The sequence below is a fragment of the Dromaius novaehollandiae genome, chromosome 3 (genome assembly GCF_036370855.1).
Source record: "Dromaius novaehollandiae isolate bDroNov1 chromosome 3, bDroNov1.hap1, whole genome shotgun sequence".
Lineage (NCBI taxonomy): Eukaryota > Metazoa > Chordata > Aves > Casuariiformes > Dromaiidae > Dromaius > Dromaius novaehollandiae.
Window position 1 is genome coordinate 125,116,047 of NC_088100.1, and position 24,097 is coordinate 125,140,143.

The 24,097-nt window shown below is 38.1% G+C and overlaps 1 protein-coding gene across 2 annotated transcripts in view; it reads left to right on the forward strand.

The window, feature by feature from the left end:
- The first annotated feature begins 1,365 nt into the window (after window positions 1-1,365).
- FANCL (FA complementation group L) overlaps window positions 1,366-24,097 on the forward strand; it is a 41,090-nt gene continuing 18,358 nt past the window's right edge. Inside the window, exons 1-6 of one of the 2 annotated variants that reach the window (XM_026099268.2) lie at window positions 1,366-1,559; window positions 4,416-4,474; window positions 5,465-5,525; window positions 6,560-6,616; window positions 10,652-10,749; window positions 17,360-17,474. In XM_026099268.2, coding sequence (XP_025955053.1) covers window positions 1,467-1,559; window positions 4,416-4,474; window positions 5,465-5,525; window positions 6,560-6,616; window positions 10,652-10,749; window positions 17,360-17,474 — 483 coding nt within the window. In that variant the 5' untranslated portion in view covers window positions 1,366-1,466. The remainder of the gene's footprint in view (window positions 1,560-4,415; window positions 4,475-5,464; window positions 5,526-6,559; window positions 6,617-10,651; window positions 10,750-17,359; window positions 17,475-24,097) is intronic. The other variant, XM_026099269.2, reaches the window with a different exon arrangement.

Below are 24,097 nucleotides of genomic sequence, written 5' to 3' on the forward strand. Positions count from 1 at the left end.
CTGTTTCAAATGAGTAAACAAGGCTTCATCTTCATTCCCTGTCCTCACATATTAGCAGTATTTCAGCCACTGCAACAACATAAGACTACCCATCTATTTCCATGCAATCATCCTGAATGAACAAAATGCAGCTCTCCCAAGCCACAGAAATGAGAACTAGCAGCAAGTACATTCTTGTCTTTCTCTTCACTTCCCCTCCAATTCTCCTCCTGTCCTGGAGGAACTGATCTGCTGCCAGCAATTAAACAGAGACAGTGGTTCTCTGCCGTAAAAACTTACAGCAAGTAATTGCAGCCACTTCTCATTTCCCTGGCCTGCAACAACCAAGCTCCTCACAACTAATACTGCCTTTTCTATATTCTGCGAACTCTTCTGAACTCTTTTCTACAGCATTGAGAAGTGTTGGTTTGAAGACATAAGAGATTCAAGGTAGGTTGGGAGAAATAACCTCTTCTGTTAGATGATACAGCTGGAAAAGTTGACAAGCTTCTAGGCATAGTCTCATCTCACCATGTCCAACAACAGAACCTTTATCAGCTGGTCTATAAATACATGGTTCTCCTACAAACCTTCCTAATGTGATGTAGGTTAATCAGATTACGCTTCCTCTTGTTTGCAAGGGAAGCAGCCTTGCAGATTCCTGAGATTCAGCTGCTAACCCTGTAACACACCTCTTAAGTGACTTTGGTAAGTTATTTATTGCTTTTTTAAGCTGCTTTTTCTCTCTCAAACATACCATTCAGGCAAAAACTGCCTCTCACTCTATTTCGCGTGATGCTCAGCCTGCTGCAACCTCAGTTGTATGCAAGGTTTTAGGGATTCCTGCCACCTATTCCTATGTTACAGGAAACCCTACAATATAGGTAAAAAACTAAAAATCATCTTTCTTAACTCTTTCTCTGGGCTCTCCTCAATATGGCAACTGTTAGATTCCAGCAACAGCCAACACAGAAAAGTGAGAAAGGCATTTATCCCAAGACCTGGGCGAGTGGGGCAGCAGAGCTCTTACCACCCTCCATAGGGAAAGACCTGTACAATTCCTGGAGGAGCAACATATAAACCAGATGGGCCAGAAGCGACCCCTTCCTCGGCTTGGGACACACACACACTGCTCCAGGGCTCTCCTTAGCCCAGGGCGCTCGTCCCCTCAGGATGTGTGAAGGTGTGAGGACGCTCTGGGGCTCGCTTACAGCACACGCCGGCTCGGCTCCCCGACAGCCGCACTCCTCCGAGCGCTGGAAACCGCTACTCACCGAGGCCCTCCCACAGCACCACCCGCCTCACAGCACCGCCTCTAGGGCAACGGCTGGCAACGGCCGGCGCGCGCCCGCCCCAACGGCCGCGCCGCGCGCCCGCCCCGCCCCCCCGCGCGTGCGCCGGCTGGCGGCGGGGGCGGGGCCTGCGCCGGCGGCGCGTTCGATTCGAACGGCTGTGCCGGGAAGTTGAGGGGAGTAGAGCGGCGCGGCATGGCCGCCCCGTGGGCCGTGCTCCGCCAGTGCCCGCTGCTGCTGCCGCAGAACCGGGAGGGCACGGCCTACGAGGGCTTCCTCACCGCGCAGGTACTGCGGCGCGCGCGGGCTTCCCCCGCCCCGGGGCCCGCCCGAGCGGTTGGGCCGGCGGCCGTTACAGCGGCGCGCGGAGCCCCCCCCCCCCCTTCCCCCCCGCCCCACCCGCCTGCGCTCGTGGGCGCCCGCAGCCGTTGGTCGGCACCGCGCTGCCGGGCCTGGGGGCTGCCTGGGCCCGGGGCGGCCGCTTCCCGCGGCAGCTCGCTTTCTGGCCAGGCGCGGGGCCTGTGCTGCCTCTTGTCGGCTTGGTTCACAAACGGAGTAAAGACGCGTAGATCTGAGGATGTGGTAAATTGTACAAGGAGGAGAACAGCTAGAGACAGGTTGAGGGTGGATGCTCTTAAGCCAAGTTTGCCATCAGAGCACTGTGCACTGACACTACAGCCATAGTTCCTTAAAACATCACACACGTGCATGTGCACACAGCAGAAATGGTATTTAACACCTGTACTTTCATCTAGAAATAGCATGGGATTTTCTTCTGTAAAAATAAATAAAAATCAAAAGGCATGGACTATGTCACAGTTGCATTTTCAAAACCATAGTTTTCCTGTCTGATTTCAGGAAGGTTTTTGCAGATTCCTTTAATTTTTAAAATTCATTTGCAAGCATGTGTTCTTATTTCCATTACTCTTAACACCTGTATTTTTTAAAATGCTCGTTGTGTTAGAATACATCCTGGAGTTGATGTAAAGGTTGGATTGTGAGTGGCTGCTGTCAGATGTGATTTTTTGGATCAGGACTAAGGTCATTACGTAGCAAAGTCAGAAGTTATATGTTTAATTGAGGCATACTATAAACATTAGCTTTGGAGTTTGAAAGCAACTGATGTGCCAACGGGCTGTATTCAGTCTGGAAAGAAGTATGTTCTTGCTTGTGAGAATCACAGAATCGCTGAGGTTAGAAGGGACCTCTGGAGATCTTCTAGTCCAACTCCCTCTGCTCAAGCAGGGTCAGCTAGACCAGGTTGCTCAAGACCATGCCCAGTCGCATTTTGAATATCTCCAAGGATGGAGATGCCACTGTGTCTCTGGGCAGTCTGTTCCCGTGTTCAGCCACTCTCAGAGTAAAAAAAGATTCTTTCTTATCTTTAAGTGAAATTTCCTGTATGTATTCCAATTTGTGCCCATTGTCCCATCGTCATCCTGTTGCTGGGCACCACTGAAAAGAGTTAGGCCTTGACTTCCTTGCACCCTCTCATCAGATACTTCTAAGCATTGATGAGATCCCCCTGAGCCTTCTCTTCTCCAGGCTGAAGAGTCCCAGCTCTCTCAGCCTCTTGTGGTGTGAGACATGCTCCATTCCCTTAATCATCCTTGCGGCCCTTTGCTGGACTCGCTCCAGGAAGTCCATGTCTGTCCTGTACTGGGGAGCACAGCACTCCAGGTGTGGGCTCATCAGTGCTGAGTGAAGGGCAAGGATCATCTCCCTTGACCTGCTGGCACCGCTCTCAGTGCTGCGCAGGTGGCTGTTGGCCGCCTTTGCTGCGAGGGCACATGGCAGGCTCATGGTCAACTTGTCGTCCACCAGGAGCCCCAGGGCCTTCTCTGCAGAGTTGCTCTCCAGCTGGTCAGTCCCCAGCCTGCTCTGGTGCATGGGGTTGTTCCTGTCCAGGTGTAGGACCAGGACTTTGCTCTTCCCTTGTTGGACTGCATGAGGTTCCCCTGTGCCCATCTCTCCAGCCTGTTGAGGATGCTGTGAATGGCAGCACAGCCGTCTGGTGGATCAGCCACTGCTCCCCATTTAGAGTCATCAGCATGCTTGCTGAGGGTGTGCTCTGTCCCTTCATCCAGGTCATTAATGAAGATGTGAAACAGTGCTGGCCTGAGTATCGACTTCTGAGGGGACATCAGTAGTGGCTGGTCTCCAGCTGGGCTTTGTGCAGTTGGTGGCAACCCTCTGACCCCGGAGTTGAGCCCAGGTTTCAGTCCACCTCACTGACCACTTATCTAGCTCGTACTTCGTCAGCTTGCCTATGAGGTTGTTACAGGAGTCAGTGTCGAAAGCCGTATTGAAGTCAAGATAAAGAGCATCCACCGAGTCAGTCATCCTATCATAGAAGGAAATCTGTTGTTGTTCTTAACTTCCTTCTGAAAAATCTCAGAATTTGTGGTCATAAGTCATCGTGTTTAGAGATGGAACGTTGAGAGTCTGAAACAAAAGTTTTGAGATGACTTAACTGCCCCTTTCACTACAGGGTGGTGTTAAACCCATTCACAAGCCTTTACTTCAGTACCATTTTGATCACTGCATAAGACAGTAGAGGAAGGATCAGAAATCAGGAAAACTGAAAATACCACAAGTGGGTTGCATTGAAGAGTAGCCTCACTTTTTTTTTTTTTTTTTTCTATTGATACAGTTCTTACATTCATGTAGGTGGGACTGTTTGTGTTTAGTTTCTAAAACCTTGCTGAAATGTGTTGTGGATCAGTGCCCAAGTTTCTTTTAGTGAAGTACTTTTATGATAAAAGTCTCCTCTAACTAACTAGAGTTGAAGAAAGACTTTTGTATATTTCAGCATGGCTTGGATAAGATTATATTTCTTGGTTTTGTCCAGATTTGGATAATGGGTTTTTTTTTGTTGTAAAAGGTATTGTTTTTGCTTAATGAAACATGATGTATTGAAGAGCTCTTATTGAATTCTGTGAATTATAAGTGCCAGTTTCCACCTGTCATTCATGTTTCTTTTTTTCTAAATGAAGAAATTCTCTGTAATAATTCTGAAAAACATTCTTGAAACACAGATAAGTAAAAGTTTCTCTCTTAGTAGCCACTCCTACTAAGACTTTCCCTAGTGTCTAATGATTTTTCGTTGTTGACCTTCCTATCAATTAAATGCTTATTTTCAAGGGTAGAGACTTCCATGTCAGGATACTGCTACCAATGGATTTTCAACTGAAAAATGCAAGGTAAGATAGTTTTTGAAAAAAATTTATAAGTGCAGTAACAAAAGGTTTATTTTGATAAAAGCAGTGATAGATATACTTATGAATTATAATTTTTTGTCAAATTTGGTAATTCTTACTGTTTTCAACTTAAAATCACACAGCAACAGGGTTGTACAGCGTCCTACAGCATCAGTGTTAATAAATACTGACAATAAACATTGCCTATATCAAAATATTTTGTTCTTAATTAACTTTGAAACCTGTTGGAATTAATTGGTTGTGTTTATATAAAAATCAATGTACTTGAAAACACAGAAGTGTTCATTTAAATCAGACTGTATTTATATGTCACCATTTGGGAAACAGAAAAATCAGTGCAAAGATCTATGTTAAAGCAATAATGTTTCAAGTTAAAAAAGCCACACCAACCATAATTTTTTCTTTCATGTTAGTACATATTAATTGGTGTTACTGATCATTTCTTTTAAAACCCTGTTCTTACTGGTGCAATTGTTTAACATTGTGCATATGTGAGTATGTGTGTGTATTGTGTATATGCACACATAGGCACAATTAGTCTTTCATATTCTATTCTATACTTCTACATGGGCTGGCCTGTTCTAAACTGTGAACAGATGTGATACTAGATAGCTTTATTACATTTTAGGTTGGATACTTAGAACTACATTATAGTTAACTCTGACATTTTCAGGATACCATTTTTAAACATTGGTATGTTTTATGAAGTCATATTAACTTGCAAGAATTATGTTGTTGTTTTCAACAAAGAATGGAGGCTTTTGTGGGTAAATGTCTGCTTATTAATTTTTAATGAACTATGGATCATGACATTTGAAGATTTTAAATAACTGAATATGAAAACTCAAAGAAATTTTACTTCCTTTGTGTTTTTGAGGAAAAACTTTTGTGTTAATGTGTATCAGATTTTTTGATTCTGTCTAAAAATGATGAATCTGCATTTAAAATTCATACAAAATACTATTTGTCTAGGATAGAGTGTAGCTGGCACCTAAAGAAGATACTGCATGGATATCAGCATATTTTAAAGCAGGTATACTACTTTTAAAGCTTTTTCTGTCTAAATTTATAGTTAGAGTAATTCTGAAAAGCTTATACTCATCCACCCAGTCTAAAAGTGTTAAAGAACTCTTCTTTCATTGTATAACCAAGATTCATTATTTTGAAATGTCTGAGGATTTGCAGGCTGAGCTAAAGAGAGATGGATAGGCTCTGGTAAATATTTATTTTTCTTCAACCTTTATATTTTGGAGATAGAACAGATTTTATTAAATGACAGCTGACATCTTACTGGAATTTTTCTTTAATTCTTCAATTAGAAAAAGATTTTTTCCTCCTTTTTTAATAAACAGTTCATAATACAAAGAAGAAAATTAACATAAATTGTGGATATATCTAGCTAATTCTGTATTGTAGATGGCCAGGTAATCTTAGTTCAGCCTCCCTATCCAGAAGAAACTCTGGGGCAAGGGCACAAGTCTGCAGTCAAGACGAATGTTGTGTTTCTAAGAAGCGACATGTGCTATTTGAAATACTGCATCTCACGGACTGTGTACCCCTTTGTAGAACAAGGGTGGTGACTCCATAGTATCCAAAGGTACAGAGTTGAGGAAACTGAAGCATAAACATGTACAGCATCTGAAGACAGGCAGGGGTCCTTAAACATGTACAGCAGCAAAAGGTAGAGGTCTGCAGAGTTCATCATTTTTTATTAAAAAAAAAAAAGTAGCTAAACAGACAGGATTTTTGAGTAATTCAAAAGCTTCTGTTCTCGTTGGTGAAGACTAAAGTCTTTATAAATGTCTTCATAAATAAAGAAGGAGCAAAGTCTTCATAAACTATATAAATGTATTATGCAACATTACTTGACAAAGATAGTGTTTATTTGTCAGTAAAATTCCCCGTACTCTGAGAGGTTTGTTCTTTAATTGAACGTTTAAACATGCTGTGCTTTTTCTCTATGTTGGTTGTTTTCACAATACCGGAAAAATACCTAGTTAGACTAAAACTGTTTACCACAAAAGGTTATGAGATGAAGAAAATGAACTGATACTGTGTTGTCTCCAGAGGCTGCACAGCTGTCCGGATCTTGTCAGTTTTTTGGTGGAGCTGAAAACTGTTATGGTAAGTAACGTAATACGTATGTGGGAGAAGGGGTGTTCTTAAAGATTTGGTTTTCACTTTCAATTTTTTTACAGTTTACCATTTGACAGATAGTTAAAAAAGAGACAATTTTGTGTACATGCTGCTTACATAATATTTACATAAATACCCTTTAAGATTTTAACTGAATGAACTCTTTAGAAAATGGATTGTTTTAGAAAAAAACAAAATTCCAGCAAGTGATCTAGCTTGGTTAGGTATAAAAGCTTTCTCTTTACAATGCTCTTATTGGAATTTCTGGTATTGTCCAGGTGGTAAAGAAGGCTTATAATCATACAAAGAGAGTGTGCACTATCAGTGGATTGCTAAAGGTGCTTTCACCTGCATGACAGCTTGATCCATAAATGTAGAAAGCTTTCTTTTGTATTGTGGAGACTTCTGTTTATTCTTTATCAAAAGTTTTTTAGTCAGGGATTATAAAAGTAGCGAAGTTTTGGTTAACAACATGAATTTGATATTTTGATGTGAGTTAGAAAATTTTACTTTATAGGCCTTCTCTACAAAGAATAGTTACATTCATACCCTACTTAATTTAGAAATAAAACACAATAAGTATTTTTCAAAACAGCAACAAAAATACTCTCCTTTTATTACACACGTGCTCTATACTAGGAATGCCTTTGTTCGAAGTTGGTTAATCCCTGCCAAACTGGATTAAGCTAAACCAGACAAAGGCACTTGGAAGAAGACATAAGAACATCCACATGTGGCTATTGTGGAATATTTCACAATAGTTATGCCGATCTATTTGTCTGGATACATAAGCCCTGAGAAAATGAGAATGTATTGAAAGTATAATTTGTTCAAAATAGTAAAATGTTTCACACCATGCAGTGATCCTGAATGCCGATAGAGAAAACAGCAACTAAAGACAGCGTAGGAGAATTTGGGAGAGGTGATTGTTTTGCCAGAATTTCTGTATTATCTGTATGTGTAAATAATAGAAAAATACTATTTTTAGTTCCAAACTAAATCATAGAGTTTGTAAGGTCATCTCTTTTTATATCAAGAGTAAAGGCTTAAAAAAAAAAGTTTAAAATCTTAAAGCAGATATCCTGAAGTTGGTCACCACAGTAATTGTACTAACATAAATATTTTGCTTATAGCATTACTTTTTTTGCTTGGTATTTCTTGACATTTTTATTTCCTCTCATAAAAATATGGGATATTTTGCTACCATTTTGTAAGAGTCTGCAATTGCAATGAGAGTTTTCTCTGGAAAACTGATTTTTCTTCTGTTCTGTATTGCTTGGAGGATTTATTGTCTTTTTAAAAAAATATTAGCATTTTCTTTGTAGTCAGACAGCCAGCTGTAGCCTGAAAATGTATTTTCTGGCCACGTGATTTACATGTCATGTAATGTGATGTCAGAATGAGATATTAATTGGATATTTCTGAAAAAACTCTGAAGCTTTATAACATTTCTGCTCTGCATTGATTTTCCAGTAACTTATAATTGCAGTTTTATCTCACAGCAGGCATGGTGAAGACTTTGGTTCCCTATTATTGTCATGCAAGTTCCAATAGTTCCAGCTCCCAAACTCTGTTCAGATTGCCTGATCTTATGCTAGTCCTTAGGTTTTGATTAGAAATATGTATTACCAAGAGAAAGGAGTAGGAATTTTTCCTCTTCAGGTTTCCAAAGAACTGCTGAACACCTCTGAACTCAAGCTTTTTAAGTGATGGATAAACAAAGAGAGTAGAAATTGGGGTATAATTTTTTTTAACAATCCCATATCAAGAGAAATCTTGTAAATAGTGGGTAGATATCCTTATGTTGAGAAGTAGCCAGGATCTGAGAAGTACAGTTAAGAGTTGCAGCTGGTAGATTTTTTTAAATATCCACAGTGACTAGCTTTATTTTTGGGAAAAGTGTTGACCTAGCCAAAAGATATCCCCCTGGTAACACTAGAAAAACTGTTTGTAGCATTAATCAGTGCATTAATAGTCTTGTCCCTTCTCTCTCCCTCTCTCCCTTTGTTTATGGGTATCAACTGTGCAAAGCTTCAGCTTCTGAAAAAACATCACAGCTTGTGACATACTATTTTCCAATCACATTTGCTTCCCAGTCAAGAACTTTTTTGAAAGGACAGCCACTTGTGTTTTGAAAAGTTCTTTTGCACTTCACTTACTCTTTTGGAATGCTTTTTTAATCATAAAACAAACACAACTGGAAAATGTATCACTGATTTTTGATAATTATCTTCAGAAATTACTCAGCTGTTTCTAACTTACAATAGAAGCTTGCTGCAGTGCGTTCTGCACTGTTTCTGAGACTTTATAGAGAGTCTGATAGCTATCCATTCACTGCACAAAATCCTAAAGTAGAATGGTTTAGAGGTGATGTAAAGTAATTACAGCAATCAATCATAATAGGCAGTTTTACTGATAGTATGTGGCATCATGATTACAATAGTATCTTAATCCCAGCATTATTTAGTGATTCCTAGATGGCTGGGAAATCCCTCTCCCATGACTTCACTGTACATTCCACGTGGGCAGTGGAATGCCCTGAATGCATCTCCTTCCCTCTCTCATCCGTCAAGCACAAAGAAACCTCTTCTCTCATGTTTTCAAAATCTCTTTTTTGCTGTATGACACTCTTGTAGTACCAAGAGCAGTTGTCTGATATGATGAAATTAATTTCTTACATTCCATTTTAAATAATGAAATGGTTTTGCATTGTCTTGCACCTGTATTACAGTGACTTTCATATTGAAGGGCAGGGTTAGTCTGGTAGAAGATTTGACACATTCTTTGTGAGTGAAGGAGACTTACGTTGGTTGACAAAGTCAGTGCTGAACTGCACCTCTGGATTTTATATTTTTACAGTGGGATGTTTCAAGGCATATTTTGCAAAAGTCATTTGCCATTAAATGTTAACTGTAAAATGGTGGTTCAGAACTTGCTTCATGAGTAGCTCAACTCTGCAGTAGATTGAATAGATGGAAGACATGAACTTATTGGCTATGCTTGTACAAGCTGATCTTGCTTTTAAATCAAAGCATGTATATTCAGTCTTTGGAAGGCGAACAGAGATTTGTTGCAGTAAGAACAAAGTAATACTGTTACAGTCTTTTCTCATGGTTTATCCTTTGCTCATCTGTCAGAGTGCCACTTTTATTATTTTAACAGAATTGTCCCGAAGATTGATTTGTTTTTCAGTTGGATTCCATTTCATCATGGAATCATTCTGCTTAGGAGCGAGGCTGGTCTCTAGTCCAACTTCCCGCTCACAGTGGGGTCAACACTGAATTTGGACCAGGTTGCTGAGGTCTTTATCTGGTCTTTATCCTCTGCTGAGGTCTTTATCTTCAAAACCTCCTAGGATGGAGATTCTGCAGCCTCCCTGGACAACCTATTTCAATGCTTAATTGTCATCATAGTGAGAAAGCTGTTCATTATATTCTGTTGGAACCCCCCTTTTTCAATTTATGACAGTTGTCTCTCACCTCGTATCTCAGTACAACGTTCAGTGTAGTAACAATGAAAAAATCTTGTTCATGGTGAAGCATCAGTAATGTAGTAATGTTTTGCCCAGCTGTTAACTTGTACCTCTCTTACCCCCTCCCCTTTTTTTTATTTTCCTTACTTGTTTTGTTTTTAAGCTTGGACCATCTCTGTGGCTGTGGAGCCCAGGAGAGAGCTGTGGGCTTAATACAACCTTCTTTTGAAATGTTCCTTCCATCAAGATGCTTGACTTCAAATTTATTAGCTGAAAAAAGAGGCATGCTTGATACTTGCACGTGAAGACTATGTTGTCAACATCTGTGTTTTTTTTTTAAATTGCAGATGTTTTCATTACCACTATCTAAAGTAATTTACCAAACAGCTTCTTTGTCTGCTTTAGCTGGAGGCTATAACAAAACAAATGCAGTGTACAGTTAATTTTACATAAGCTTAATATTTTTGAATGAATTACAAAAATCACATGACTAAATGGATGCAAAAATATTGAAATGTCTCTTAATGATGTTTTAATCCTCTTTTAAACAGGAAATTGCCTTAAAGAATACACCAGAGCTGCATATACCACGGCCGCCAGAATACTACTCCTGTCTTGTCAGAGATATAGAAATATTGGGTTGGAATAAGTATGTTTATTTTATTACTTAACAGAGATTATCTGTAGAATATCTGTTGTTTGTTTAGGTACATGAATTCAACATATCAATTGTACTTGTTCAGTTAACTTATCCTCTACAGATACTGTGATTTTGTATGAAAAACACTCTCTGCTGCTCTTTTTTTTATTAAAAAAACAACTATATAAACAGAAGGCATATTCTCAGTCTCAGACAATTTAGCTGAAAGGTGAGATGTTACTACTAAGAAATCAATTCTTATTTGACCTATAAACTGTTGGCACAGTAGATATTTAACACAGCTTTTATTTTTCTCATTTTTCTTCTTTTCACCTAGTTTGTACAACTTTTTGATTCTTCCTGTTGTGTAGTGAAGGATAACAGTGATATAATTACAACTGTCTTAGCAAAGTAGCTATGGTTGGCAGCAAAAGTCTTTATGCTGTCATAAAAACCTAGATCACACATTTTTAAAAACTAGAATAATTTGCTTATTTCTGAGAGAACAATTCTGTCCTGCTTTCCATAGCTACAAGGCCTTCCATAGATAAAGGAGTAATGTGGTTGATCTAAAAAAAGGTAAACCTACAAGAAAAGTATATGCGAGCGTAGGGGAGAATTTGGAAAGCTGTCATTGAAGAACTATAAAGCAGTCCAGCTGTTGCTGAAACCCCTGCAAACAGATGCGTAAACTGATATTGATCAGCAAACTGATACATATCTTTTGCTATCCAGATGGGCTCAGACAGAGATGGGGGCTAATGGAGAGCATTCAGGAGTCTCCAAGAGGTTGTCTTGATTCAGCTGTGCAAGCAGGCTATGTTTTTTGGGTTTCTTTGGGTTTTTTTTTGAGGGGGGGCATTTTCAAGTGGGGAAAATTGGTTACTGCATGAAGAGAGCGTAAGTTCATCACCTGAGGGTGTAGGCTTAGTGCACCCAAGAACATGGTTTCAGGATATATGCTGTAGTATAGATTGAGTATGTGTGGAATAAGTAGCAACGGTTCTGGTCTTCTGGGGAAAGGGGAACTAGAAGTGAATCTCACACTAAAACTGTTGTTTTAATAGCATAGGAAAGAATGACACATTAACAAAGGATATTTTTCTTTGTTAAGGAAAGAAATGTACACATACCTGTCTCTTGGTGCCTTTTCATTAGGGTCTTGAAGAGTTCAGACTATATTATTCAGAGTCCCATATACTATCAGACGATAGCCTCCTGTTTTGCAGACTTTTACCTGAAAGGCTTTAGCTGCCATCACATGTGCCAGCACTGGCAAGTTCTCTGATATTGAATCATGTATTCCTAGACCAGAGAGCCTGCAATAGAATGATTTATATCCTTTCCACTAGGACCTCCAGGAGACCTGCATGATGTTAAAGAAGGTAGTTGTTTCAATGTAGGGAGACATGAAGGAGATATATTTATAGACTGTCTTTAATTTCACTGATAATTTACAGTTAATCTCATGGTGCCTTCTTTCAGGGTTTAAGATGAAAGACTGTGTAGGATGTTGAAGAGTTTTGACTGAGAAGCTACCTTTTAGGTTCTGTAAAAGGAAAGCAAAAAAGTCTACATTTGAGGCTTTCCTCAAGACAAATCTACTTTTACCTTACTCTCAGATGGCAAGCTAACTTTCATAAGTGTTGGTTTTTACTACATGAAATAAAAAGGCTTTCAGTTGAAGAACAGTGTTGAGTTTTCTCACCTGATTCATGTATAAATAACTTACTTGTAGTTAACATTAAATAAGAATTTGCTTTGAATACCCACTTTTACTTAAAGATTTAAAATATCCTTGTTAATTCAGCTGAAGTTTTCTTGGTGATATCCATTACCAAGTATATACTTGTGCTGGCTGAAGACATTCTTTTCAGATCTCTTATACTCAGGTCTGCAAATTTATTATTTAAAATTTCTTAAACGTATTTACGCAATTTTGCTACCATTGGAAATAAATTCTGAATATGTACTCTCCCCCAAAATAAAAAAGCTCAAAAAACCCACATAAGCAAAATAGAATATGTAATTAAATATACCAAAAATACACTTCTAAAGTACAATTCAGTAGCTGATCATGAAACTGATATTTCCTTTGACATGCTCTACATACAAAACATTCAGTGATTTATTATCAGAAAACCACATCAGTGTTCTATCAGAGAGTGTACTTCTAAGGCAAAATTTCACCTGATTTTTAGGCAAGGATGGTTTTCATTGGGACGCACAGCTCTCTGTGCTTTTGTCCAGTGCAGTGGTGTAATTCATTATACATACACCTCTTAATCAACCTTTGTTACAGATAAAATCACTATTTGATTTTTTTTGTTTAGGGAAGTCAATCATTAATAAAAATGCTAGACTGTGTTTAGGGGATCATATCTGAACTATGAATTCAAAGGGGAATAATAATCTGGAGAGGTGATACGAAGTATATTAGCAAATACCCCCTCTAATTTTAGTATGCTTTTACCAATATAATGTATCCATGAACTACAAAGAAGGCTGCTTTAGTCAAGACTGATTTGGAATTGCAGGTGATGCACATGTATGTGCACATGTTTATTAAAAAGATCCTCATATGCTCTTGCAGCACTAAATAAACCTTCATTTAGTACTGCCAGGAAAGATTACTGCTCACACTTTCAGAAGCCTCCGGCTTAATTTGACGGGATTTGCCTTAGAAAAGAACTGGCTTGTCATGTTCAGTTGGATCCTATATTTACTTTTTCCTAGTGAGTTTTGGGTCATCCTGGAATGTGCTGATGAAGCTGATTGCATCCAAATCTGATAGAATAACAAAAGAATTTTGGACAAAAGAGAATCAAAGCAATAGGCTGTGGCTGCTTTGTCTCTGAAGTGAGCTAAGAAGCTCTCAGAGATGGTACAAATTTAGTGTGTTCTAATGACTTTTATCTAAGGAATATGTGAAGTCTTTCAGAAAGAAGTGGGAGACATTATCTGAAATGATCTTATGCCTCTTTTGTCCTCAACCACTGAAAGGAAAAACAGTAAAGAAGATTGCAAATGGGCCGGCTACTGTGATTATATAATCACTTTCTCTTTTATACTGAATCTTTGACCTAATTTAGATGCAAAGAAGAGGCATGCTTTTTTTTTTCATTTTTGAATATGTGCACACAAAAGTCATGGTTCAACAGGTTCTAGAATTGTACCGAAATCCAGTGTTTTCCTCCCAACAGCTGAGGACTTCAAACGAGGATACTTCCTTCATTTTAAGAAGGTGGAACATACCAGCACAAACCTAATAAACATTGTCTGTGTCAGCTGAGGTGAGAGAGGATACACACAAGTAGTAGTAGTAAGCTAATGGAAAGGGTATTAATATTATCTCATAATCTGACTAGTGAATTCAATGACAGTGCCTCAGGAAGGTAGGCTTTTGACTCTGAAACAGTCTGTAGGACTCCTATCACCATCATGTGGACTCTTGACGACCACCAGTCTCTTTTCAGTCCATGGCGTGAGTCATGTTCCTTATTGCCTCAAGACAAGTCTCGATACAATCTTGATTTCTGCTCGATACTTGCCAAGATTTTTCATGTCACAAGTATGTTATCTTCCTGCCTTCTTCTTTCCAATGGAATCCTGCTTTATCATGTGCTCTCAATGAAATATAATTTATGTGTTATGTTGGATTATTTCTCAGCTTTAACTGAGGTTTTTCATCTCTATGGTCTTTAAATTCTTCTGTATAAGATAAAATGATGGCGCCTACAGAGGAATAAAGGTTTATATAGGTGAAATAACAGCTATATAAACAATTCCTTCTTTTATCATACAATTATGTAAGGAGATTTGTATGACTTTTACAAGGTTGTCCAACTTTCTGCAGTGCTACAGAACTGACCTTTTCATCTCTTCTTATCCGAAGATTGGTGGAAAGATGTTACAGAACAGGTAGCCACTAAGCTACTTTTTCCTATACTAAATGGAAAATTGAATCCTCCTTCATTCCCTGGGGGCACGTTATTGCTTTTTAGATTCTGTTGAGAAAAAAGGAGACTAGCTATGAATTTTCATTTTGGGCATTCTTCAACCCTGTCTGCCCCTTGTTGTCTGAGAATTTTTTTTGTTCCTTGCTGTTGCTGGTTGTGGAAAAGTTTGAAAGGGAGACAATGTTTTATTAGAAAACCTCTAAGAAGTACATTGTAATGAATAATACCTGAAAGCTGTTGTGTTGTTTAACTTCAATAGTTGTGTCATCTAGTAGTGGATAGTTGTTGAAATCAGGATAATGAAAAGTTGTAAGAATTTCCAAATTGAACTGAATTATAGTGGTGCAGCATACACTTCTTTTCTATGTCCAAGCTCAGAGAAAATCACATTTTAGACTGTTTTAAAAAGATACTTTTAAAGATGAATCCTAAAACTGAAGTTTTTTTTTTAAAAAAAGGACTTTAACTTGTAAAGTAGTTTCTCTTTAGAATTTTTATGATATATCCATATATACATCATTAAGTAGGTAGTCATCATTTGCACCTTTTCTAAATACACTATTTTTTGCAGTTTGTCTAATATCCACTTTCAATAAAACTGAATATGTTCTTTACAAATATCATTGAATATAGTCACAATGTTGTTGCAATTATTTTTAATATAATCATGTGTGTGTATATCCATAATTTAAATATATAAGTAGGTGCACACATATAAATATTTATTTTAAAGTCTTTCTGTCAGGTTGTTAAACTAATTATAAAAAGCACTGAATCCTTAAGGATTTAGGAAATAAATTTAAGATGACTGTGTCCATTGCTATCTAGGAAATGTAAATCATTTTTTAATCTTGTTCTATCCTGCCCAGTGCAGAGTAAGGAACTGCAAAAACCATTAATTTAGACTAAAACAACCTATATCTTTCTGGCATTGCAAGCATGGCATGTTCCAAAAAAGGTAACTATCAGAACAGGTAATTTTAAATCCTAGACACCTTGACAGTGTCCCTTTAATTTTGTTTCTTCTCTTTTACCATCTAACTGCCAACGTATTATGGCTGGCACCAGTTGTGCTGTGTTTTGGACAGGACACTATATATTTTCTTGGAGTGTCCATACTGTGCTGTGGCTATTGGTTTGGGGTTTCCCCCACCCCACGCAAAAGTAGATGGAGGGCTGGGATGTAGACAGTTTCTTCTGGTCTGTAAAAAAAAAAAAAAAAAAAAAAAAAAACTTTGTGATATAATTTTAAGGTGAACTTTGGAATGAGGTGGGAGTAATGATTTTTCCACTTAAAATAGGGATGGTCTGAATTCTGTCTAAATAAAATCAGTTTATTGCCTGCAGTTGAATTGCATTTTTTATCAAGACTCATATTTCTTTCAAATGTTTAAGGGAAAATAAGGCATGTCAAAATACTCCCAAGTATCTTAGGACTGTTTAATATGGCATTACAATCAGCATTAAACATGAAATAATGTATCTCTCTTACTTACTTACCCACTTACTACTGCTATTGCTTTTTCTGTTTTTACTTTTCAGTTCTTGCATATTGAAGCTGTATGATCTATGGAGATGATTTTCTTTTTTCACTTCCTACCTAGGACTGGACACAGCCTTTGCCTTAGTCCTATTCTTTTCATGTTTAAAACAAGCTTCTACAATTCCCTTGCCAGTTGCTCTTGAAAGAGAACCATTTGTCCCAGCATGCTGGCTCAAGTGATCAGGCTAGTATCTAATAGTTTTAAAAAAAAATGTTGCTTAGGTCAGCGAGCAGATGCTCACTTTGAACTCTGATGGGTCTTACCATTAGTCTAGGTCATAAGTTGTACAATAATCTTACACTGCTTTTTATCTTTACACAAGACTGACATAGTGAAAACGTCAAAATATCCACGTGCCCAGTTCACTAGTAAATGTATGGATAAGTTTGAATCTTTTTGGCAGCTGCTGAAACTGCTCAGGAGAGCATATTTCTAGAGAACGATGTATTTAACAATTGTGTTCATTTTCATTTTTGTGAGAAACACAAATCAGTAACATCTTATGCAAAAAGTCAGTGATTATCTCCTAAGTTTTAAAACTTATTAACCTTTGATATGTACTTAATACTTGCTTGGGTGCATGCATACTGTGGAAAATTGTCATAAAAACAAAAAGAAATCATTGTAAACAACTCATTTTGTACCTGTTCCAGTACTGTTATCTGTAGAAAATCAATTTCAGAATATGAGCCAATATCTACTGATTTTTCCACAATAGTAGTATTGATAATAAAAGAGAAACTTCATTGAAGAGAAAAGCAAATCAAGAGCATAAAAGTCTCATACTGTAAGAAACTGCAGAAATGGATCAAAGATTTGACAGGAAGTTTAATGTGTACATAAGTAGAGGCTGACAGGAACATGCTGTGTGTGTCAAAGGTTCCAGTGATGGAAAACTGAAACATAGTGCTCACTGACCACAGCATGAGCCTTGACACACATTGTAAATAACCCAAAGATATATGACTGCATTAAGCAGTAGACTGGTGTATTAACAACAGTAAATCTAGAACAGCAGAAATGGTTGGCATATAGGACTTCCTCTGATTAATATTTCTAACAGACTAATAAGAGTATTGCAGACATTTCAAACTGTAATTCCTACAATACTGTTAGTTTTCTTTTCTTTTCCAGAGTTGCATATGTGGATACTGGTCTTACCACAGTCAAACTAAAAGCTGAAGACTCGTGTGGTCGACAACATCTAATCACTCTGAAGTTAAATGCAAAGGTGAATTTATATATGGAGAAAATGTTTTAAGGCATCCTGGAAAAAAGAAATGCATTATTTAAATTCATTAGGATTTTAGAGAGTTGATTTCTCTCTAGAAATTCGTGTGTGTTTGTTATGCAAGATAATGTGTTTTTTGGCAAAATGGTTTTATATAGAGTAGAGTTTTCAGACTTTAACTTCATTTAAAATTCATACTACTTTACAGTTATCTGTAAGAATCTTTTCATGTGAAGCTGTGCACCACATGCAAAAGCTTTTTATGATATTGCAATTATTTTATTGTATTACAGGCAAAGCCATTTGGGAGACTTTCATTCATTATCACTCAATCCAGAGACTAAGCATATAACAAGAATTAGAGCTGAGTTGCTTCTTTAGCAAGTCTTACTGTTTAAGCTGTAGAGACAAAGATTTATGACAGACTGCCTACAGAAATAAGGTCTTTATGTTAAAAAAATTACTTCTTTTTAGGCTAAATAATTGACTGATTTTGACAGTGTTTGCTTCTAACATAACGTTCCCATTACTAATTATCCCTATAACTCCTTAAATACTGCCTTGACTTGTGTTGTGCAAATTTACTGTGTTGTTGTTTTAAGTGTAGTGTAGAAGGCTGCTTGAGTTTTGGCAGTGCAAAGTCCTATAGGTATTTCCTAGCAGTCTTGGAATCATTCCTGGGGGAAATGAAACCAATGGCATGTTTGGAGGCAACACAATTTTAATTCTTCCTGATAAACTCAAACTGTGTTATTTCTTTGAAAAATTTCACATTGCAGAGCATGAATCTCCTACCAGAAACACGGAATATCCAGGCTGTATCGTGACAGTAATACGGTGTTGATGTTGTCTCCAGAAAATCCATTCAGGGGAAAAAAATGGATCCAAGACAGTCACTTCAATGACTGTACTACCTGTCTAAACACTGATGGTTTATGACTGTACTTGGTCCAACATCTGGAGTAATAGTCTTGAAGAGATGAGGATTGGACATGGTAGTATAAGATCAAATTTCACCTTCCTAGACTTCCTATATTCCATGTAAATACCTGAAATCTTTTGTTTTTTTATAAGACAAGTTAATTTTACCCCAGAAGGACAAAGGATCTTGTGGAAAAAGTACTGTTTGGGAGTGGAGGTTGCTTAAATTGATTTTCAAAAAAATAATAAAAGTGTACTTTAAATATACATATATATGTACATTTGCACACATATACATAGAGCGATGAATGCATAATTAATTTGCTTGTCAGTCAGCTGTTAAATACATTGATGGAAAAATATGATGTCAGAAAGTATAGTTATGGTCCATTTGAAGTGCAGGAACAATATAAATGTACCCTGACTATATTGTCTTTGCTTACAAGGGAGCTGGTATTCCACACTTGGTACAACTGACACTAGAAATGAGATGCGGGTTATTGCCCCTAAGCTTCTTTTTTAATTTTATGGCAACTGAAGTACAGTACTGTCTTGGCCTTCTAACTATTTAGAAGTCTAGAAGTGCAGAAACAAAATACAGTGCAGTCCCCCAATTTTAACAAGCAGCAGCAATGATCAAACACTACTACATTTACGCACTGGCTGATTCTCGGTTTCCCACTCTTTATCCAAAGACCAAAGAAATGAGCCCTGCGGTCTATCCTAAAAATCAGTATATTTCAGATCAGCACAGAAAGAGCTTTTAAGAATCCATGGCATGGAATGCTTAATGAAAATATACTGACAGTGCTTCTTTTTTATTGCTTTGAGGAGATACCTTCCCAGGTGAAGTTTTAGATAGTCCTGAGACTTTCTTCTGGGGAAAACTTTGGAGAAAACCATGTTCTTGATTTTAAGACCAACAGCTGTTTTTGCAAAGGTGGGCTGGGACTTTAATGGGGTAAAGAACTACGCAGTGCAGACCACAGTGTTTAGGAGCTTTTCAGTGACAAGATACCATTGTTTGTCCAAAAAGAGAAATGTGGAGGATTTGCTACTCAAATGACTGTATTTTTGAATCTTCCATTTTAAGTTCCAAAAACTGGAGAATACCGATACATTGTTGAAGAATATTTATTCCTAGGATTTTTTTTTTTTGAGTAAATGATTTTTATGTATTTCTGGTTTTCTTAATTCTCAAATTTGACTTTATCACCTTAGGGACTATAAAAATATACTGTATATGTGAAATATTGCAGGGAGTAGTTGCCTTGAAGGAGATCCTAAACAGCATAGGTTTCTAGGAATACTGTAGTTTTATATGGAAAAAAGTCACAGAATAACAGCAGATTTGAGGACGTAAGGGACCTCTGGAGATCTTCTAGTCCAACTCCCTCTGCTCAAGCAGGGTCAGCTAGACCAGGTTGCTCAAGACCATGCCCAGTCGCATTTTGAATATCTCCAAGGATGGAGATGCCACTGTGTCTCTGGGCAGTCTGTTCCCGTGTTCAGCCACTCTCAGAGTAAAAAAAGATTCTTTCTTATCTTTAAGTGAAATTTCCTGTATGTATTCCAATTTGTGCCCATTGTCCCATCGTCATCCTGTTGCTGGGCACCACTGAAAAGAGTTAGGCCTTGACTTCCTTGCACCCTCTCATCAGATACTTCTAAGCATTGATGAGATCCCCCTGAGCCTTCTCTTCTCCAGGCTGAAGAGTCCCAGCTCTCTCAGCCTCTTGTGGTGTGAGACATGCTCCATTCCCTTAATCATCCTTGCGGCCCTTTGCTGGACTCGCTCCAGGAAGTCCATGTCTGTCCTGTACTGGGGAGCACAGCACTCCAGGTGTGGGCTCATCAGTGCTGAGTGAAGGGCAAGGATCATCTCCCTTGACCTGCTGGCACCGCTCTCAGTGCTGCGCAGGTGGCTGTTGGCCGCCTTTGCTGCGAGGGCACATGGCAGGCTCATGGTCAACTTGTCGTCCACCAGGAGCCCCAGGGCCTTCTCTGCAGAGTTGCTCTCCAGCTGGTCAGTCCCCAGCCTGCTCTGGTGCATGGGGTTGTTCCTGTCCAGGTGTAGGACCAGGACTTTGCTCTTCCCTTGTTGGACTGCATGAGGTTCCCCTGTGCCCATCTCTCCAGCCTGTTGAGGATGCTGTGAATGGCAGCACAGCCGTCTGGTGGATCAGCCACTGCTCCCCATTTAGAGTCATCAGCATGCTTGCTGAGGGTGTGCTCTGTCCCTTCATCCAGGTCATTAATGAAGATGTGAAACAGTGCTGGCCTGAGTATCGACTTCTGAGGGGACATCAGAAGTGGCTGGTCTCCAGCTGGGCTTTGTGCAGTTGGTGGCAACCCTCTGACCCCGGAGTTGAGCCCAGGTTTCAGTCCACCTCACTGACCACTTATCTAGCTCGTACTTCGTCAGCTTGCCTATGAGGTTGTTACAGGAGTCCATTTTCCCTTTGGAAATCCATGCTAGCTACTCACCTTTCTGTCCTTTGCATATCTGGAAATAGTATCCAGGAGTAGTTGCTCCATCACCCTCCCAGGGATCAGGGTAAGGCTAACTGACCTGTTCTTCCTCAGATCCTCCTCCTTCCTCTTCTAGATGATGGGAGTGACGTTTTTCATAGGAGTTTTTCAGAACTCTAACACGGTAGTATAGCCCCTAGTTTCTCAAGGATGATCAACCAACTATTAAAATACAACTGGCTAGTTATTTGATTATGCATGTTCTAGTTATGGTCATTTCTAAAGATACTCTGAAGCTAAGCATGAGAAAGAGCAGATGATGGCCTATTCCCAGCTATTGGTAACAGATGTCCATTAGCCTGAAGCAGTAGTCTTCATCCAGAAATCCCCTAATGTTCATATCTATGCTTTTTTGCAAAGTGCATAGTTGAAGGCAAGTTTGGACAGTTTTTACTTTTCACTATTGGGAGCTATTGCTGTATAGATTTCTTGTAGCTTGCTCATAAACCCCATCTCAACATAGAGATCCGATCTGGTCGTGTTGCTATGCTGATAGGGCCTCAGCTCTAAAAATACAATATGAAAAGGAGAATGATAGAATTAAAATTTGTGTGTTAGAATTTTCCTTTTTTGTCTTACATCCCCCTTTTAGTTGTCTAAAATTTGCTCTTGCATTTCTAACCCAGGATGAGTTTCTTATCTGAAACCATGTAAAACGAAGATTGGAGTAACACTTGATTACGTAATGAAGATACAGAGAGTGACAGAATTTTCCAAGAATAGTTTTTTTGTCATTTGGAGTGAAATTGCTCATTTGAATTACAAGAATGAAATTACAAAACTTGTAAACTAAAATTAGGTCTGAGTTTTGTAGTGCTCTTGCATATTCTTTAGTGGATGATAAAAGCTACTTCCAACTTTTTGCTTCAATGAAATAAAACTATTAACACCTACTTTTTGCACACAGATACTTCTGTTTTTGTCAGTGAAACCAATGTTGTCACCTGTGCTTGAGGAAGAATCTTGTCTTGATATAGGTTATGTTTCTATAAGAATGCTGTAATCAAGCTAAAGCCAAACCATTCATTTAATTGAAAAACAACATCATAAATCCAATTTCAACTAACTTTTAAAAATATTCTAATACAATTTTCATAGATAGTTATAGGTTTCTCCAAATTTAAGCAGTCTGCTTGCAGTTTCCAGTCATTGTCAGTGCTGTCCAGAAGTTTGATCTTGTCCCTAACATAGCTTTTTAACTCCTGCAACAGGATTTGTAACTGGTCTTTGAAAGGCTTTGTGGTTGCAGAGTATTTTGTCCTGGCTGTATATGTGATTTTAGAGCTCTGTTATGTGACTGTGCTTCTCTTGCCTATATAAGAAGAGCAGAGCAAGGAGAATCTGGAGATTCAGGTCTGTATCCATGAGCATTGCCACATGTTTACCAAATTGCTTCAGCATAATAGTGGGTTAGTAGCATATACCTGATTCTAGGTAGCGTGGTGCTTTATCCTTTGTCTCCTATGGCAAGCCTTATCACCCTACTGTAAGGGGAATTGAGATTACTGTGTTCTATTCATGCGAAAACTTGTGTATTTTCTTTATAGTAATAAAATGTCTGAAGTTGAGACTCCTAGTAGCAGAAGTCAGCATGTTCTAACAACTAAAGATACAGTGTAATAAAAAGACTAGATTATGCAACTTGTCTATTGTAACAAGTAGTCATCAATCAACTTTTTTTCCAAGTGATTGTTACGATGAAATGATCAGTTGTGTCTGTCCTTTTTAAAATATGTCTGGCATTTAAACTTGCCATAATAGAAATTTGTGTGAAATATGGTGTTGGTGACATGGAGATTTGATTTTCAGTAGTATACATGTCTAACACTTTTTGAAACACTTTGTTGAAGTATTTTTAATGGGATTTCTTGTGATAACCTGCTCTAATAAAAGTATGTTCATTTTTGTTATGCTGTTTCTTTGGATAAGGTGAGTATATGAGCTAAACCTTCCCACCCCCCTGCATATATTGCCAGTTTGTATTCTGGCAGATGAGTTTGTTCAGCTGTGTCCTCGTGGATGCCATGCAGTGAAATGAATTGTTAGGCCTGCTGACAATGGTTTCAGGAGGAAATACTTCTCTAAATGATTTGATAAATTCTTTTTCATGAAGTCACTGCGTGCATTCAGAGAAAGCACTAAATATTCTTTCTTTATCTTTCGTAAAGTTTGGATGCATTATGAGGACTTTTACTTAATGCATTGTGAAATGTTTGCACTTGTTGTCCCTGTCTTAATGTTTTTGTACCAGAAACTGACCTCTCAAAATATTTGCTCTCTATAAACTGCATTTGTAAAGTCTCTAGAAAATTTTGGGAGATTGAAGTAAATCTGAAATGATTGAGAATGCTCTTATCATAGAGTTAGGTATATTTGCCAAATAACGTGCTACAAAATTTGGACTTTAATGAATTATTAGGCTTAGCCTTATAAAAGGATTAATTGTTTAATGCTCAGATTACATTTTGTGAAACAGTTTTCAAATTTGTTTGGTTGAAAATACTTGGTCCAGATATCTTTATCCATTCATCATTTAATAAATGACCTAGAGAAGTTTTCTGAAAGCGTTTTACAAGGTATAAAACTAAATACATTAGTTCTGATTTATCAGATTGCATTTTGTATTGCACGAGAAACTCATGTGTTATTCTAGGAAGCAGGTTGGGTGCTTGCCATTTTAAATCCCCCAAATTCTAATAGGCAACTGCAAGAACTTGCATCTCATGTAATGAACAAGATGCTTTGACAATAATTGTATGAGTGGTTTGGCTAGGGTTATGAAAATATTTTTTCTCTATACTGTTAGAGTCATGCTCAAAAACTAAATGTAAGTATTTAATAATTGCTTAAATTGTTATAAAGAATAATAGAATGATTTCTAACATAAATATATATTTGAATGTAACTGTAATATAAAATACAATGTCATTGATACGCTCTGTCATAGTATTTTATGATACCATCTCCTCAGGAGTCACTCACCTTATTTTATATAGCATTCCATCCTGCAAGGTCTAAAAACATTATACTAAACATATATACAGAATTGTTGTTGCATAAAAATGCATGGTTCTTGGTAATTAGCTGGTGCACAGAAGTACAACATTGTGCTGTGCTGTTAAAGAAAATTTGGCTAAGAATGCAGAGAAAAAATGCTGTAGGGTTTCTTT